The sequence below is a fragment of the Ctenopharyngodon idella genome, chromosome 5 (assembly GCF_019924925.1).
Source record: "Ctenopharyngodon idella isolate HZGC_01 chromosome 5, HZGC01, whole genome shotgun sequence".
NCBI lineage: Eukaryota > Metazoa > Chordata > Actinopteri > Cypriniformes > Xenocyprididae > Ctenopharyngodon > Ctenopharyngodon idella.
This window is the reverse complement of record NC_067224.1, coordinates 31289871-31309365: the sequence shown is the minus strand read 5'-3', so window position 1 is coordinate 31309365 and position 19495 is coordinate 31289871. Positions and strand designations below refer to the sequence as shown.

At 38.5% G+C, this 19495-nt stretch overlaps 1 protein-coding gene across 1 annotated transcript; it reads right to left on the bottom strand.

Annotated features, from left to right (window-relative positions):
* Positions 1-7575: 7575 nt before the first annotated feature.
* Positions 7576-18902, bottom strand: LOC127512398 (myosin heavy chain, fast skeletal muscle-like). Its single transcript, XM_051893247.1, has 39 exons — positions 18684-18902; positions 18446-18589; positions 18205-18361; positions 18071-18098; positions 17795-17900; positions 17552-17644; positions 17368-17431; positions 17176-17274; positions 16990-17093; positions 16767-16905; positions 16385-16503; positions 16146-16295; positions 15891-16061; positions 15496-15796; positions 15332-15396; positions 15153-15240; positions 14493-14610; positions 14285-14408; positions 14045-14181; positions 13696-13951; positions 13363-13605; positions 13078-13254; positions 12622-12767; positions 12440-12530; positions 11963-12352; positions 11211-11337; positions 10826-10944; positions 10543-10739; positions 10276-10459; positions 10008-10173; positions 9744-9868; positions 9330-9638; positions 9005-9208; positions 8798-8923; positions 8540-8710; positions 8338-8442; positions 8116-8211; positions 7891-8022; positions 7576-7692 (listed from the first exon to the last, which is right to left on the bottom strand). The coding sequence occupies exons 1-39, from the start codon at positions 18888-18890 to the stop codon at positions 7678-7680; spliced, it is 5793 nt and encodes a 1930-aa protein (XP_051749207.1). The 5' UTR covers positions 18891-18902; the 3' UTR covers positions 7576-7677.
* Positions 18903-19495: the final 593 nt, after the last annotated feature.

The following is a 19495-nucleotide window of genomic DNA, read 5'->3' as shown; positions in this document are numbered from 1 at the left end:
TCATTTGATTGATTTGATTTGATGAAATTTATTGTCAGACAAAGTCTGAAATTTGTCTTGCATTTACAGCAGGTTCACACACAATTACAAAAAGAACATTATCACACAGACAAGACCTTACAATACATTAAAAAAAAAAAAAAAAAAAAAAAAACCACACACACACACATTCAAGGCTCCAGCTTTTTGAAAGGCTTGTTCAGCTCCCATACTCCAATACAGCTTGATGTACAAAGGATTTCTTTAGTCTAATCCGATTATATCTTGGAACCTTATACCATCGATTAGATGGCAAATGTACGAATTCATTATACAACACATGATTTGGTTCAGAGACAATATTATTAGCTAACCTTATAAGGTTTTTGTGATAAGATGATTCATATTCTTTTTGGAGTGGGTGACCCACTATTTTAGAGCACATTTTTAATAGGTTCATCAACTTTGTTTTTAAACTGACAGATAGACACATGTACCATACAGAATTACAGTACTGCAACACACTCATAATCACAGATGTAAAAAATAATAAAATAATCTGGTTTCTTGCCCCAAAAGATCTCAAACGGATCCTTTGCATTGTTTTTTTTTTATTTTATTTTTTACAAATACTATCTATATGGTCTTTCCATGATAACATACTATCTATCATTACTCTTAGGTAGGCTACTTATATGTCTCTACCTGTCTGATGTTCTCATTGTATATAACAGCAGGTGTTGTATGGCTATCAGCGGCAGGACCAAATACAATCTCCTGTTTTTTTTTTTTTGTTTTTTTTTTTATATTAATATATAGAGCATTGCGATCACACCACTCAACTAATTTATCAACCCCCTGAAGGTGCTGTTCTGGACTCTCTGAATTATTTAATAGAGATACTAACACAGTATCATCAGAGTACTATAAAATATATTGATTAGACATACTTGAATAACAGTCATCAGTGTATAAAGTGAAAAGCGTTGCAGAACTAACACAACCTTGGGGTACACCAATGTTTGTTCTTACTGCTGTTGATAGTAACTTATTTACTTTGACACTTTGCTTTCTATTAGTGAGAAAAGAAATATACCATTTAATCAGATAGGGGTTTACATCTAGCTGTATTAGTTTCGACACAAGAATATCAACTTGAATTGTATTAAAGGCAGATGAAAAGTCCAGGAATAAAGTTCTTACATAGCTTTCTATTTTTTCTAAATATTCTATATTTTGAATGTCATTTTTATTTTATAACTTTAACATGAAAATGTTTAAGAAAATTAAAAGTAGACTCCTAGGGAAAAACAAAAAATAGTCATCCTGTTGACTGATACTATAAACCACATTTTAGAATAATAGTGAAGACAAAAAAGAAGTAGTTTTGATATGCAGTGCTTTAAAATCACAAAACTAGATTCTTTAAAGTAATGGGTCCATTATGGATGCTTCTCCTTCACTCTTGTACAATTAAGCCTTTAATGGAGTGTCTATTTACACTAAGTGTGAATAAGTGTAATTTTTTAGAAACATCCATCCGGTCGAGTGTATCAGAACCTTTGGCTGGAACTGTAAAAAGGAATTATCAAATATAACTTTTTGTTAGTTAGAAAAATTAGCGTGCTCCCTCGTGTGGTCAACAAGTGTAACTGAGGAAGGGAACATTAGGCTGAATACTCGCTAGCAACCATTTCTACTACTGGATAGACAGACAAGGGGAGTAATGGGAGCTCAAATAGCCACATACTCGATCCAAATATCAGGAGGTTGTTTGTCTCATTGGTCACATTACTACACTAAATTGTAATACTTTAAATCCTATAATAATTATTATACAATGCAACCAGCCTGAGGACTGGCACATGACATATTATGTTGATTAGTCCAATCTGACCAGCCATGAGAAATGTAACGTTAGAAGCAGCAACCACACGCCGTTTGCAGCTGAACCACAGGTTCATATTCACTAGAATAATTACGTTGAAGAACTTCAGTGACCCATGAAATGAAAGGGACAATTTTAACCCATCTGATTCATATGTAACAACTTCCAGACTGCTAAACTTTTACGCTAAGCTTAGCTCTCCTTGAGTTAAACACTGCCATTCGTTATTGCGTCCCCCAGTGGAAGAACAGACTTTCTCCAGATGGAGTTGTCCCAAATGTTCAAGTTAACATCAATATATCGATCTGGATTTGAGTAGTGTAAAGCAAATATACGATAGCCTACCCTTATAATTACATTTACATGTTTGTTTGTTTGTTTGTTTGTTTGTTAATAATAAGTTTCATTAATGTTTACTTTAGAAAAAGGATAGAATATTTCTAAGTAGAAAATTACCAAGTAGAGCGTTCTGATCTCATTGGCGGTGTTTCTGTAAGGAATGTCACCATCTTGTGGTCAGTGGAGGGACTGCATATTAGAATTTATTGTTTTATATTGGATGAAATAATGTGCGATTTGCTTTATTATTATTATTGTTTATGTACAATTGTTATTACTATAGGTAGTAATCCAAGCCAAACAAGAACTGAGATGGAGATTTTTTATATATATATATATATATATATATATATATATATATATATATATATATCATATTTACACTTACAAAAGGGCATAATGAGGTTAAATACCGAACAGTACGAACTTTAAGATGCACAGAAATGCAATATTTTGTTGTGTTAACATCAGCAACCGGAATAAATGAATTAATTAATATAATAGCCTTAGCATCAATCTATTACTTTTAAAAAAAAAACGGAACAATGTTTCCCAGCATGCTATTAGCCAATCAAAACTTCATTGTGTTTATTTATTAAAACATTACTTAATTTGTGCAATGGCAGTTTTAACAATGGCTTTGTTGGAGAAGCCCTAAAAGACAGTAGCAGAATACCCCTCAATGATCACTAATAAAACATTATGAGACGCTCATGAATAATGAGGGGAAAGGTCAGAGTTTATAAAGATAGCAGTTGGTCAGGCCCAATGAATCTTTTATTACACATCACAAATCTGCCTATAAAGTACATGTTTTTGTGAATTAAGAATCAACTGAACCCCTTCTATTAGTTGCTGGAGTGGTGTCTTTCTTAAATGACAGCAAGCCATGAACTCTGTTACACATTACAGGGCTCCAGAAAAAAAAAAAAAAAAAAAAATCATTAAGGAGCCATTGGCTCCTATAGGGGGAAAAAACAGGCGCCAAATAATTTTTTTAAGAGCCACACAACAATGAACTTAAAATTTTAAATCACTTACTTTCAGTCATCCTGTTGTGTTTATATATCTCCCCTTTAGTTTCAGCTTTTTCATCTTGTGACTTTTCTGGGAAATGAATGTCACTTTTTTCACTTAATACTATTATAGTTTTTGTTAATATTTTGAATCCGATTTAGATTTTTATATTTTCTGCTTTCATTTTTTGTTAAGTTTTAATTTTTTTTTTGTTTTTTTTTTTTGTTTGTTTTTAAACATGTCTGTTTAGTTTGTATATATTTTTTATTTTAGTATTAACATTTATTTCAAGCAATAAAAAATGTTTTTAATGGTTTTAGTTAACTATAATAACCCTGATGCTAGTAAAATCTTTATATTGAATAATATGTCAAATAATGTTCTTAGTCCTTCCTTCCTGAAGCTACAACAGTTTACTTTGAATCAAATGAAAATAAATATAAATATATGGAAATAAATATATAAATATATTAAATTTGGTTTGTGTAACCAAATAACAAACAGGGGCAATTGATATACATACTACTTGACTTTGATTACTTTGAAATGCAGCAGGACTCTTATTTTGAAATATCTGTGCTTTACTTTTGCTACTCATTCAAGTTCAGATGAGGATTAAAAAATTACGTTGCTACAACCGTTTACAACACAATATAATATAAATACTATGAAGTAAACTTTGTGATAATTGATCAGCATTAGTTCATAAATGGTTGACAAATGTGCGCTAATAATTGAATGACTGAAGAACGTGCAACAGCGCCATCTTTTGACTTTAAAACATGCAGCGCTCACATTTATTTGATGAAATTAATAATAATCACATTAGGGAGTATCGCGATTTGTTTTTCCATCCTCAAAATATAAGACGCCTTAAAATGATCGTTTATACTCTTGTTAAACTGTTTAAGGCACTGAAGACTTTTAATGATCTTAAATTGATCTGATGAGCATGAGCGGAGTGGAATAATGAAAGTGATCAGCATGATTGATATTCAAAATGGTAAGCATGTGATGCATTGTGTATCTGCAGTCTGTAAAGCCTGTTTCCCCTTTTAAATGACGAATATAGACGTCAAAGTCACGTGATTTCAACAGTTTGGCAGTTTGACACGCGATCCGAATCATGATTCGATACGCTGATTCATAATGCTCCGAAGCTTCCTGAAGCAGTATATTGAAATCGGCCATCACTATATAAGAAGACATGGAAAGCGCCGTTCTTGGCCAGAACACGCTTTGTTGGGTCCTTCGTCCTCACTACACTTGATGGTGGGGCAGCGCGGCGGTACGTGGACATTCTCCAAGTGAAGTGTGCGATTGCGGTGCGAAGTTTACCTCATCTTTGATGGAAAGGGCTTACAGTGCTGCTGGCCAGCATGTAATTACATGCTCTCCGAGCTACGAAGGTTACGGCACAGGCCCTGGGTTGGGCGATGTCCATCCAAAAGCACCACTTGTGGCTCAACCCAGCGGTCTTCCCATAGGCAGGTGGTGCCACCAGCCTGTCAACAGACCTCCAAGAAGGCTTCGAGGCAGACCTGAGACGGGCAACCCAGGGATGAAGAGGCTGTGAATCTGCTCGCCCCACCTTTGTGGATGATCCTCACTCCCACCGGACCAAGGTCAGTGCTCAGTTACACCGTTTGTCACAGGTTCTCAGGGACACAAAGCCTCCCGACGTGACAGGCCTTGCTCCACATTTCTGCGGGTTCTCAGCCATGGGTACTCCGAGTATTGTCCCCTTAGTACCACTCATGCAGGGTCTGGGCGCAGGGCTAAAGCTTCCCAACCTGTCACGTTGACTGGTCAGAACAATCCGTCTCGGCTATGCGATTCAATTCACAAGGTGCCGGGGCAGGCTCTTCACCCCTCTGTGGTCGCACTGAGGTGAAGAGAGGTGACGATGCTGCTGTCCTGCGGCAGGAGATGGCGAACCTTCTAGCGAAGGACACAGTAGGGCCTGTCCCCCGAGATTAAGAAGGGTTTCTACAGCCCTTACTTCATTGTACCGACGAAGGGCGGTGGTTTGAGACCAATCCTAGATCTGCGAGTACTGAATCAGGCCCTGCACAGGTTCCCATTCAAGATGCTAATGGTCAAACACATGCTCACATGTGTCAGACATCAGGATTGGTTCACGGTGATACACCTGAAGGACGCATACTTTCATGTTTCAATCCTTCCGTTTCTTCGGTTTGCCTTCGAAGGACAAGCATACAAGTACAAGGTCCTCCCTTTCAGGCTGTCCCTGTCTCCTCGCGTCTTCATGAAGGTTGCGGAAGTGCCTTGCTCCTTTAAGGGAGAAAGGCATTTGCATTCTCAACGACCTCTACAACTGACTTATTTTAGCTCAGTCGCAGGAGTTGGTCTGCGAACACAAGGACCAAATCCTTCGGCACCTAACCCGAGTGGGATTTGGGGTCAACTGGGAGAAGAGCAAGCTCTCCCCTGCGCAGAGCATCTCTTTTCTTGGTGTGGAGTTGTACTCTGTCACCATGATTGCGCTACTCTCTCTGGACCGTGATCAGTCAATGCTGCATTGCTTGAACCTATTCAAGCACAAAACAGCAGTTCCACTGAAATACTTTCAGAAGCTTCTGGGGCATATGGCATTTTCAAGTCCATCCCACTGATCTGTTGCTGCCTTTTCAGCCATTGGTCGAATCTTGTGTTTCTACAGGCAGTAGTTCCACTAGGTAAAGTATCTAGGGGACACCACCACCTCCAAGACAGGCAAGGGTGCCGTGTGCAATGGGCATGCAGTTTCGGGCACCTGGACGTGTTGGTCCATATGGACAACACAGCGACAGTGGCGTACATAAATTGACAAGGTGTGCCGTGCCCGCTTGGAGAGAGAGCGCTTTTCAAAATACATATCGTTTCAAAGCAGCTTTACTGAAAATACATGTGTCTACATTACAATTTAGAATGATCTGTTATCAGAGGCGACTGTGTCCAAGTTATGTATTTCAGAATTGTACATATGCAAATCATGCAGTTAGCTAACAATGCATTAGTTTAAACAATGTATTAATTTAAAGCAGATACAATGAGCTCAATGAAGCAAAGAATACATTTTGTTAACAAATGATTGGGATATATAGAAAAATTTAGCATTGGTGCAAGTTGATTCAGTTTGGATCATCTGAAGTCCTGTCAGGAGTTGGAGTCCTCTTGAGTTGTCTCTTCACTGGTGTTGGGACATCTGAAATCCTCAACGGAGTTGGCGCCGTCTTTTCACTGCTGTTGATGTATCTGAAGTCTTCATAATAATAGGCTGGATCCAAACTGGAACTGACGTACTCTCTAGTTACCTCGGGATGGGCATCTCGAGATAAAACAGAAAAGCAAATGGAAAATAATTAGCATAGCTGATGTTCATAACATTAAGCAAATATAGTCATGTGCATTTGATCTGATATATCTGGAGTACAAGGTTATGAGATGCAATATGTGAATGCTTAGCTAAAGAGATGTGTGTTTAATCTAGATTTAAACTGGGAGATTGAGTCTGAACCTCAAACAGTATCAGGAAGGCTGTTCCAGAGTTTAGGAGCCAATTGTGAAATGCTCCTTTAGTGGACTTAAATATCCTAGGTACTACCAGAAGCCCTGAGTTTTGTGATCTTAAAGAGGGTTATGGATTCTAGGGCAGTAGAATATTGGTTAAATACACAGGAGCTAAACAATTTATGGCCTTATAGGTCAGTAGCAATACTTTAAAAATGATACAGAGCTTAATAGGTTCTTAACCAGTGCAGAGATGATAAAATTGGTGTTATGTGATCATATTTTCTTGACCTAGTAAGAACTATAGCAGCTGCATTTTGGACTAATTGTAGCTTGTTTATTGAGAATGCAGGACAACCAGCTAGTAATGCATTACAGTAATCTATTCTAACTTTTCTTCATCAGAAACAGATAACATGTTACGTAGCTTTTACAATCTCCATCAGGGCTTCGAGCTCACTCCAGGAATGGCTATACTTCTGGGCACTGTTCAGGGATGTTTCTATTTAGGACATTTGTGCTGCGGTGAGCTGGGCATCACTGCACACATTTGTGAGATATTATAGACTGGATGTGCCTGAGCCATCTCTGGATCATTCAGTGCTTGGTGTGTGAGCGGTGCGTTTGAGGAAGATAACATCAATCCAGGGTGGAAACTTTATAGCAGAAATGTTTGTGTGAATGCATTTAATGAAGATGAGTATTACATTTTATGGAACCTTTTTAACTTTTATGGAATCTTTAAGAGTTCAAATTTGGATTCAAGACACTCTTGATAATCAGCACTCTTATTATGTGAACAATAAGTGTATCTTGCTAAATAAAAATCACACAAAGTCTTATTATTTGATGAAATATACAGGTTTATTGAGAAAGGTACTTTTACACTAAACATTCATATTATATGACTTCAGTAAATGCTCCTTTCAAGTTTTAAAGATTCATTCTTCTTTGACCTGGGAAAGAAGGAAGAGGCAAACAGCCTTATTAACAAAAATGTGCTCCAGTTTACATAATGAAGATAATACAGATGTGCAAATGTCATACAGGACATGTAACATCAGCAAAATGCAATTATCATAGTTCCACTATACTTCTGCTAACAGGTACAATTTGAATAATGAAAAAAACTCATCTACAATCTACAGTCTAACCTTTCCAGCATCACGGCTCTTAACTCTGAGCTTGTTGACCTGAGACTCAGAAATGTCAGCACGCTCCTCAGCCTCTTCCAGCTCATGCTGCACCTTCCTCAACTTGGACAGGTATCCATTGGCTTGCTCCTCCTAAAGGTTTATATATATGGTTCATGTGTCATCAAATTAGCATTCAAATATAAATAATTACAGTATTAAAATGTTCTATTAGGTTTTACATACCGCCTCTTCAGACTGCCTCTTGTAGGCTTTGACCTTCAGCTGCAGTTTGTCAACCAGATCCTGGAGTCTGGCGACGTTCTTCTTGTCCTCGTCAGTCTTCAAAAAATACACATATTTACTAGATTAAGTCTTGATCCTTCACTAAAAAATAGGTATTGTCAGTACATACAATATTATACGGACTCTTTTGTCTGAACAAACTTATGAGGAATATAGTCATACCTGATAAGTGAGCTCTTTCACTCTCCTCTCATATTTGCGGACACCCTTAACAGCATCAGCTCCACGTCTCTGCTCTGCTTCAACTTCAGTCTCAAGCTCACGAACCTATAGTAGAGATTATTTTTAATCAAACAATTCATTCATAATTTATCATAAATAACATACTTCACATTGCCCATATCATAACTATAAAGAGGCTTACTCTGGACTCCAGTTTCTGGAGTTGTTTCTTTCCTCCCTTCATGGCCAGATTCTCAGCTTCATCCAGACGGTGCTGCAGGTCCTTCACTGAGATCTCCAGATTCTTCTTCATCCTCTCAAGGTGAGAACTGGTGTCCTGCTCCTTCTTGAGCTCTTCTGCCATCAATGCAGCCTTTTGTGTGAATGCAGAAATTCATTAGATCCACATTTTTTTTAAGTACACACGTGTCTTGGTGAAGCATTTGCTGCTGTTACTCACATCAGTGATGGCCTTCTTGGCCTTCTCCTCTGCATTTCTGGCTTCCTGTACTGTGTCATCAACTTCACTCTGGACATGAACAAGGTCAGCCTCAAGCTTCTTCTTGGTGTTCAGGAGACTTGTGTTCTACAAAATGATAGGCAACATATGAACATTTTGAATGATGCTCTCAATTTCCTTAATTTCAGGGAAACAATATGCACTTACCTGAGAGTGCAGCAGCCCAACACGCTCACTGATATCCACCAGCTCTTGTTCAGCCACTTTGCGGCCTCTCTCTGTCTGCTCTAGAGCAGCTCTCAGCTCCTCAATCTCAGACTGCATCAGAGTGTTTCTGCGCTCCACCATGGCCACCTGCTCCTTCATGTCTTCCTGTCCTCTCTGGGCATCATCAAGGTGCAGTTGGGCATCCTGAACACAACAAAAGCTTTACAATGAGTGTTTGATGTGCTTTCTCTTGGGCTTTACATAACACATGTTAGATTATAAAAAAAATATAAATACATCCCAAAGTCAAAAAGAAGTCACATACCTTGAGTTGTCCCTGAACGTTCCTGAGCTGTTTCTGGGCCTCAGCAGCCTGCCGATTGGCATGGCTCAGCTGAATCTCCATCTCATTAAGGTCTCCCTCCATCTTCTTCTTGATTCTCAGAGCATCATTCCTGCTCCTAACTTCAGAGTCCAGAGTGCTCTGCATGGATTCAATGACTCTCTGGCTGTTCCTCTTGATCTGTTCCATCTCTTCATCCTTCTCTGCAAGCTTCCTGTCAATCTCACTTTTGACCTGGTTTAGCTCAAGCTGGACACGAAGAATCTTGGACTCCTCATGCTCCAGGGTGCCCTATAAAATATAAGAACTGCATTTAAATATCAAAATGAAAATATATATTAACAACATAGTATAATGGTTCTAGCAAGAATTCCATATTGATCTTCAGATACTTACTTCAGCCTCCTCCAGGGCGGTCTGAATCTCTGCCTTCTCAGTCTCCACTGTCTTCTTGGCTTTTTCCAGCTCATGGATGCCTTTCCCAGTCTCACTTAACTGCTCTGTCAGATCTGAAATCTCCTCTATAGAAAAAAAAAAAAATAATCTTTATCATAATAAACATTCATTAATCATATGTGCTTACTTTTTAATGCTCACTGAGAATTAGAACATTACAATTTTTTTTTTTTTTTTTTTTTAATTTAACGGTTTCATTCTTACGCTGCAGATTCTTGTTCTCTCTCTTGAGGGTCTCCAGTTGATCCAGACTTTCTTCATATGAGTTCTTCATCTTAAACAGCTCAGTGCTGAGTGAACGAGCCTCTTTCTGGGCACCTTCCAGCTCTGCCTGACCTTCCTCATATTTCTGCTTCCATTCTGCCAGGACCTTTAGTGGAGATATTTCAGGTTTGTTTAAAAAAATTATGAACAAAGCCCATTCCAGCAATACCTTATGATAAGAGAATATCATATTACTAAAATTGTTTACCTTGTCAAAGTTCTTCTGCTTCTTGTCAAGGTTAGCAGCCAAACCATTGGCTCTCTCCACGTCAATCATGAGGTCCTCCACCTCAGCTTGGAGTCTCTGTTTGGTCTTCTCCAGAGATGCACATTTGGAATTCACTGCCTCAACTTGTTCCTCTGCCTCTTGCAGACGCTGAGCCAGCTTCTTCCTGTTAAGTAATACACATGATTCTGAATTCTAATCTATAAAATAGCTGTGAGAATTGGGAATATTATTTAATAATATACATACTTGGACTCTTCAAGCTCCTCAGTGCGCTGAATGGCATCAGTTTCATATTTGGTTCTCCATTGAGCAACCTCGCTGTTGGCCTTTGACATTCCCCGCTGCAGCTCAGCCTTTGCCTCCTGCTCTTCCTCAAACTGCTCACGGAGCAGGTCACAGTCATGACGGGCTGATTGTACAGCATGGGCCAGTGCGTTCTTAGCCTTGAAGACAAAGTCACATAATATTAGCTAGTCTCTGCATTATAGTAATGGACAAGTATGTGTATGTATTGATTATGCTGTATTACCTTAACCTCCTCTTCAATATGCCTCTTAAGCTCCTCAATTTGCTGAGTGAAAGCTTGTTTGCCTCTGGTGAGCTGAGAAACTAGAGCTTCCTTCTCCTCCAGCTGACGGCCAAATTCACCTGTATAGTTTCAGATTCACTGTGTCAGATTGTGCTATGTCTCTATCAGTTCATTTCAAAACAAATGGATGTAAGATTTTATCAGTCAACAACATTAAAAAAAAGTCCTCTAATAAGACTTTGTTGCAGTCAGAAATTCACTGGTGAACAATCTTTATACACTATTATTGTTGATTATTTTTTTTATGATTATTGTTAATTATTGACAATTACTTTTGATATAATATTTATTTGTTCATGACTGGTCACAGTTTGTCATTAATTACCATTTTCCGTTTGAAATCTTGCTCTTTGAGCACTGAGATCATTTATCTGGCGACTGTTCTCGTCATTCTTGGACTTAATTTCACTAAGTTGGTCCTCAAGTGTGCGGCACATCTTCTCAAGATTGCCCTATAAATATAAAAGTCATTAGATATTTGAAAAAAAAAAAAACTTCTTGTTATATGTGACCCGTGCTGGCAAAATGAGTCATAATGAGCACATTTTCAAAAATGAGTTATTGTTAGAATCTCTGTTAAAAAAACCTTCAAAATGATGTATGATTTGTTGGAAACAGACAAAAAAGGACTTAGCTACACCTATTTGAAGTCGATAGAGTCAGCAAAGTCAATTTTGAGAAAAAGCTAGTTAAAGTTTTCTGAAGGTTCCAAAACAAAATCAGCTAGCAAGCATACCTTAAAATCCTTGGTAATACTACTAAATTTGGTGCACACCAAGTCAAAACTCACATCTATCAGAAAAATATATATTCACCTTTTTTTTCCCATGATACCACAATTGTTTGATTAACATTAATGAGACAGATAGCCTATATATTAAAACCTACTGTCTTAAACCTGATCTAATATAATGTTACACATCTGACACATCTTACACATCATTTTTGTAAAAACCTCAAATTGGACCAAAATCGTCATTTTTCACTTGTTTTGCCTGTAGCTCGTAATTAGCCTGTGCGCATTCCGACTCATTTTGCAAGCACGGGACACATATATTCTTCAGAATATTTCCCAACCTTTGCTTTGGCAACAGCTTCCATGTTGCTGGAAAGATCATCAATCTCCATTTTGTATTCACTCTTCTCCTTCTCAAGCTTCTGCTTGACACGCTGCAGGTTGTCGATTTGCTCTCCCAGCTCGGCCACACTGTCTGCCTGCTTCTTGCGGAGGGCAGCAGCAGTAGCTTCATGCTGGAGGGTGGACTCTTCAAGATCACGACGCAGCTTCTGGAATTCAGCTTCACGCTTCTTATTCATCTCGATCTGAGCAGAATTGGCTCCTCCAGCCTCCTCAAGCCTCTCACTGATCTCCTCAAGTTCCCTGGAGAGATCAGCTCTCTGTTTCTCAACCTTGGCACGAGCAGCACGCTCAGCCTCAATCTCTTCCTCCAGTTCCTCAATGCGAGCCTATGGTGGAAAGTAGTTCATTCGATTTTTTTGTGATAATGTATTTGATCATAATGATCATAATGTTTGAAAAAAATCTCAAAATACCTGAAGCTCCTTGATCTTCTTTTGGAGTTGAGCACCCAGAGATTGTTCATCTTCTATCTTGCTAAGCAGCTGGCTTGTTTCAAAGTCTTTCCTGTGGGTGTTCAACAATAAGTAGTTTGTAAAAAAACGATAACACAACAATAAAAGTTTTCAATGTTTTCAAAGATTTTACATTTAATTACTTTTTTATTTTCTCATCAGATTGCTGCTTTTCATTCTCCAGGTCCATGACGGACTCTTGTGATAATTTCAGGTCTCCTTCAAGCTTTCTCTTGGCTCTCTCCAGGTCCATGCGGAGCTTCTTCTCTTGTTCAAGGGAACCCTCAAGCTACAGGAAAATGATATATAAAATATGGGAGGGCTCCGAGCTTGGAGTTTGGCCCGAACCTAGAGAACTCCCCCAGGTTGTGATAGGAATGGTTAGAACTAGAAGTGAGGTGATGGGGTGGTGGAGGAATGCTGATAAACTGTTAATGAACAGAGGTAAGTATGCTGTATATATACCTCTTATCGTTAATTTAGTTGATTAACTGAATGCGCTCCTCTCGTGTTAATTAGGTTAATTATCTGAACGTGCTTCTCCCGAACTTTGTTAATAAAACATAATTTAATATAATTAATTTACATAATCAACTCACATCATCAACTTGCTGCTCAAGTTTTGTCTTGGATTTGGTCAAGGTGTTGACTTTGTCCTCCTCGGCCTGAAGATCATCCAGTGTCTGCTGATGTGCCTCTTGGAGGGCTTTCTTCTCCTTCGTAAGCTTGGCAAGGCTCTCATCCTGAGATGTCATTTCCTCAGTCAAGTTCTTGACCTGTGTGATTTTTTTAGTTTCAAGTGAGCTTATATTTTACAATTTATATTCTATATCAATATATAAGACAGACATTAAATCTAATCTTAAACCAACTCAGTCTCCAACCTTATTCTCAGTGGCATGTTTCTCCTTCTCCACTTTAGCCAAGGTGAGCTCCAGGTCATCAATGTCTTTCTTCAGCTCAGAGCACTCATCCTCCAGTTTCCTCTTCTTGGCTGTCAGTTCAGCATTGATTTCTTCCTCATCCTCCAGTCTTTCAGTTGTCTCTTTGAGTTTACCTTCAAGCTGGATTTTGCTCTTTATCAAACCCTCACACCTCTCCTCGGCATCTGAGAGATTCTCAGTTTCCTGTTAGTAAAATAGAGTGCTATTTCATTGAAAACAACATTGCTCATTTTAATGGAGCCAAAATCAGTTAATTCAAGTAAAAATACTCACAGATGCTACTTGCAGCTGCAGATCATTTTTCTCTTGCAGCAGTGATACCATCTTCTCTTCAAGCTCCTTCTTTTTGGCCTCAGACTTAGCCAAAGCCTCTTTGCATTTTTCAAATTCCTCTTTCATGCCTGACAGCTCCTTCTCAGTCTCGGCACTCTTCAGCAGAGGCTTAATCTTGTAGTAAACTTTCATCCATGGCCAGTGTTTGACATTCATGAATGAGCGGATGTTGTATTGAATAGTGTAAATGGACTCCCTGTGAATAATTCATCATTAAATGGCATAATCATCATTATTTACTGTTTACACAGTCATCATTGATGTCACCTATACTCATGACAATACTCACCTCCTCTCCGTCATTTTCACATACTCCTTCCTCATCACGTAGCCACGGCAGAGAGCCTGAGTCATTGTGACCAGAGAAGCCAGTTTCTCATCACGCATCTCCTCAAGAGTACCCAGAAGACCAGCTTTGAAGAACACCTGAATTTATGTAAAACAATAAATCAAAAGATATTGATTTAACCTGTATAGGCTAAATGATCATAATCAGTGAATCTTTGAAAGTTCACTGCTGAATATGAACCTTTGTGTGTCCAAATCTGTACTCGTCATGATCGACGTCAATGGATCCCAGGAGTTTCTCACTGGCCTTCTTGTTATCCATAAACTGTCCTTCGGGAATAACACCAGCATTCAGCACCTTGTATCTGTGGAAATTTGATCAAAATACTTCATGTCTTTTAATTAGGAGCCTTCTACAGGAAATGGTATTTTCATGTGGTCTAATTTACCTCTGCTTAAAGTCACCGTATTGGATTCTGCTGGGGAAGCCCTTTCTGCAGATTCTGATACCCTCCAGTACACCATTACACCTCAGCTGGTGGATAACCAGGAAGTTCTCCATGAGACCTATAACAAACAGTTTACACCATGAACTTGGTAAATTAACCTCATCATATATATTGAGTGCCAGAATTTCTGTTAAGACAACTCTCTGAGTGTTTGGCATGGTATTGGGACTGACAATGTTGTATGTTTGGTCTTGGCAGAATAGATCTGCTACACTGCTGCTGCTGCTTTTATTGCTGCTGCTGCTGCAGAGCAAGTACAGGACCTGCTACTGCCAATACATACACAGCACACTGCTGTGAGCAAGTAAGAGATGCTGCTGCTGTACAATATAGCGTACATGAATTACCCCCAGCAGATCAGCTACAGGTGGAGCTGGGGAAGGTGGAGGGTTTCTGAAGCCCTGCTAAGGCAATGCTACCAAAATATTTTGAAGGTTGAGCATGCAGGCTCATTTGCTACTGATACAGCAGGAACCAATCAGCTGAGCCCTATAGATAATGATGTGATTACGGGCAGGTTGATTTAAAGGACCTATTAGCCTACGCCATCTAGAGTTTTATGGCAGAACTTTGTATATCTTAAGGCTTTTAATACTTTACCTGGAGTCTTGGACTCATTAGGAATCAGACAGCGCACAAAGTGAGGGTGAGTGCTCCTCAAGTTGGTCATGAGTTTGCCCAAGTTCTCCTGTGGAGAAGAGAAAAGGGTTGGCATGCTTTGTATTTCATTTTTTTCCTCAAGTACAGCAATATTGCTGTGATGTCATCTTTATACATACCCTGAACTGAGAGGACACAGTCTGCATGGATCCACCCTTCTTCTTGCCGCCCTTTTTAGTAGTATCTATTGAGATACAAATATAAAGCAACATGTATAAATGCAAAAACAAAAAAAACAAAAAAAGTTTGGCTAAATTGTTTTTTGTTTTTTTGTTTTCTTTACCTTCAACAACAGCTGGGTAAAGAGAAGCCAGCAGTTTGTTAGAAGACTTCTGGTACAGCTGCAGAACAGATTCATTCAATGGATCCTTGTTCTTGTCCAACCAGCCAGTGATGTTGTAGTCCACAGTTCCAGCGTAGTGAACCAGGGAGAAGTGGGCTTCAGCCTTGCCTTTGGCAGGCTTTGGTTTCTGGAAAGCATTGTTTTTGCCAAGATGCTGATCATACAGCTTGTTCTTGAAGGAAGTGTCTGAAGCCTTGGGGAACATGCACTCCTCTTCAAGGATGGAGAAGATACCCATGGGCTGTTTATAAAAGAATATTGTTTGTTACAAAAACAAAATATGACATTTTAAGAATAGACAACAGCAATGAATACATTCATAAACCATTAAAAACCTTCTCAATGAGCTCAATGCAAGAAGCCAAGTCCATTCCGAAGTCAATGAACTCCCAAACAATGCCCTCCTTCTTGTACTCCTCTTGTTCCAGTACAAACATATGGTGGTTGAAAAACTGTTGCAGTTTCTCATTGGTGAAGTTGATGCACAGCTGCTCCATGCTGTTGTACTGGAGGAAAAATAACAGAAACATTTACTGACTTCTGAATATGATTCAATTTGACATAAAAATAAATAAAATAATCATTCTTACATCAAAGATCTCAAAGCCAGCAATATCCAGCACGCCAATGTAGAAATTTCTTTGTTGTTTTGTGTCCAACATCTGGTTGATACGAATGACCATCCACAAGAACATCCTCTCATAGATAGATTTGGCCAAGGCGCTAACAGAGTTGTACACCTGTAGAATAGATATTTAATTCTGCTTCTGCAATAATAAGCCAGATTGTTTTGGTTGAACACATGGACATGCTGGAAATGTTACTATACCTGTGCCACGGTCTGGCCTTTGGTCACAAACTCATTTCCGACCTTGACTCTGGGGTAGCACAAACCCTTTAGCATTTCAGCAGAGTTCAAACCCAGAAGGTAGGCGATTTTGTCAGCCTCTGTTAAATACATTTTAAAATAAATAGTCTTAGCTCTATAGAGTCTTTTGTGTATGTGTAAAATTATAATAAATCAGGCACCAGGTACTTTTACTTTTATTTTTAGCTTTATTGATATGCACAGCGATGCACACTTCTAATTTATATTTACACTAAACATTTTACTCACAGTCGATGCAGCTGTTTCTATTTTAAAGCCCAGGATAAAACAGAAGCATTAAGACTGGTCTCAAGATATACTGCAAAAAGCACACAAGTCTCACCCTCATTGCCGTCAGGCTCAGCCTGCTCCTCACGCTGCTTCTGCTTGAACTTCATGTTACCATGATGAAGCACAGCTCCAGTGAACTTGTAGATGCCCATTTTCTCCTCGTTAGTAAAACCCAGAATGTCAATAGCACTCTGTAAATTACAGAGAAGAATGAGATTTATGATTTGCCATATTTATATAGAATAATTCAATATATTCAAACAGCAATGACTCACATCAGTAGCATCCAGCTCCTCTTTATCATCAATGCTGGCCACTGTGATCTGACCCTGACTGCACATGGGGAAGTCATAGGGGTTGGTGGTGATGAGCGTCATTTCTGTAAAATACACAGCATTTATGAAAGAGCATCTTACAATTTTATCTGGCATTGAAACATTGAATGGAATATGTGCACCTACCAATCAGCTCAGGCTTATGGTTGGTCATCATCTGGTAGAAGATGTGGTAGCCTCTCTCATCTGGAAGCTGGAATGACACTCTAGACTTCTCCAGCAGATCTGTTGAGAGAATGTACTTGAGTCACAATCATCTGAAGAGTGACAGACAAAGACAAATGTGCAAGATGGATCAATGAAATCATGTCCACCTACATGTCTCAATGTCAGCACTAGCCAGTTTTCCAGATGTACCAAAGTGAATTCTGATAAATTTACCCTGTTTAAAACAAAATAGCAAAATACATAAAAAAATAATAATCTCTTTATAGAAAACTCTGCATAGAAAAATCTAACACAACTGCCCATCTGTACTGTAAATAAATAGTGGTTAACTTACAAAACGAGAGGAGTTGTCATTTCTCACAGTCTTGGCATTACCATAAGCCTCAAGCAGAGGGTTGGCAGCAATGATCTGGTCCTCAAGAGAGCCCTGAGATGTTTGAAGGGTTTTCAGTTATTTAATATTCCATGTCTAAAGACTGTTTGCAGGTATTTCACAAATTCACATATCATATAGTTTGTGTAAATCAACATCTTTCAAAATAAAATATATGACATAGTTTTGTATCTCATACAGTACCTTTATTTTACCCTCTTTCTTCTTTTCACCACCTGATACTGCAACTGTGGCAAAGTACTGGATGACACGTTTGGTGTTCACAGTCTTTCCAGCACCGGATTCTCCGCTGGTTTATGAGAGATTAGAAGACAGAAGATTAAAAGATATGTAGACTTTTCAAAGTATATTCAGAAGTTCATTTCTAAATTCTATTTTGTAAATATCTCCATAAAGATTTGTCATATATTTTCAATTTTCAATTTTTGTCATGGTCTGAGATTAAATGAAAATACTTACGTAATCAGGACAGACTGGTTTTCTCTATCTGTTGATTGTAATTAGTAAGATATCCAGTAAATACTTCTTATATTAACAGCGTCATCTAATTCACCTTAAAGAATTCTGTATAATTCAATACCATAATGTCTTACCAGTCTGCATAAACTGATAGGCGTTGTCAGAGACAGAGAAGATGTGGGGTGGGGCCTCCATACGCTTTTTGCCTCTGTAAGCAGTCACCACTTCTGGATCATACACTGGGAGCATCTTGTAGGGGTTCACAGTTGCGCAGAAGAGCCCAGAGTAGGTCTGAAATGAGTAGAGAAGTGGTCAGATTGCTACAACACAGACAAAATGAACTTAAATGCTTTTTTATGTTGTTTCAGAACCTACGTAGATCATCCATGCGGCATAACGCTCTTTGAGGTTATACAGCACAGAGGCTTCATTGAGATGGGTCATCATGGCCATGTCCTCAATCTTGTCATACTTGGGAGGATTCATTGGGTAGACATCTTCTTCCTTAGCAATTCTCTCCTATAAATTTGATAAATTAGATATTAGATATAAAAGAAAACAACGTAACAAGTAATTTAATGAGCATCTACATGAAATGGAAATTAAAACTCACCTCCTTAGTGTCAAGCAAAACAACTGTGACTTTGCCACCCTCTTTGCTCTTGATTGTTCCCTTGAGGTACAACTCTTTGACATCAGCCACATAGCAGGCAGTCTTGGCATCAAATGGTTTGTTCTGAGCCTCGATTCTCTCCTTCTCAGGCTTACGAAGGTAAATGGCAGCCTTGCCATACGCGGCCATCTCCGCGTCCGTACTCATGGTGGCGGCTTACTAAAGAGAGAAAAGATAAAATTATCCATTAAAACTTTCATAAATATTCCATGTAACAATAAAGGCAACACATGAATTGTGTTAGGAAAGAGACATATTCCTAAGTTTAGGCTTACACATGAATACAGACACATAAATCAATACTCGATAGCATAACATTTAGATAGCAAACAAGAAGCAGGTAAGGGGCCCATTAAAGGCAAAAATGTCGATTGAATACGTCTTTCTGGTGATGAAACAGATATGCTGTTGTCATGGGACAGCACACAGTACAATATGAATTGTGGTATATATGAAGTTTCAGTTCAATACAGAGATTCTCACTGTCGATTATGAGTCTCACTTGTGGACTTTCTGCTTGAGTATCCTTCGGCTACGAGTATGGAATGGAACAGACATTAAATTACATGTGTTTACTCACTAATGCTCACAATACCCTATTTTGGGTAAAAAGAGGAAAAATAATACCTTTCTTTAAAGAGAGTTTTTCTCCACTGTAGATAAGTGTACTAGAGTTTTTTTTTTCTCTCAGTGGATGCATAAGATTTCCTGGCAAAAATTAAGAAATTACTGTCACAGATTTTTTTATCATA

Excerpts from the sequence above, each read along its gene's own strand:
- LOC127512398 (XM_051893247.1), bottom strand. The coding sequence starts at position 18,890 with ATGAGTACGGACGCGGAGATGGCCGCGTATGGCAAGGCTGCCATTTAC. Across the intron at positions 18,099-18,204 it reads CTATCAGTTTATGCAGACTG|ATAGAGAAAACCAGTCTGTC; the intron begins GTAAGACATTAT and ends TACAATCAACAG. Across the intron at positions 13,952-14,044 it reads GTGAAAATGACGGAGAGGAG|GGAGTCCATTTACACTATTC; the intron begins GTGAGTATTGTC and ends AATTATTCACAG.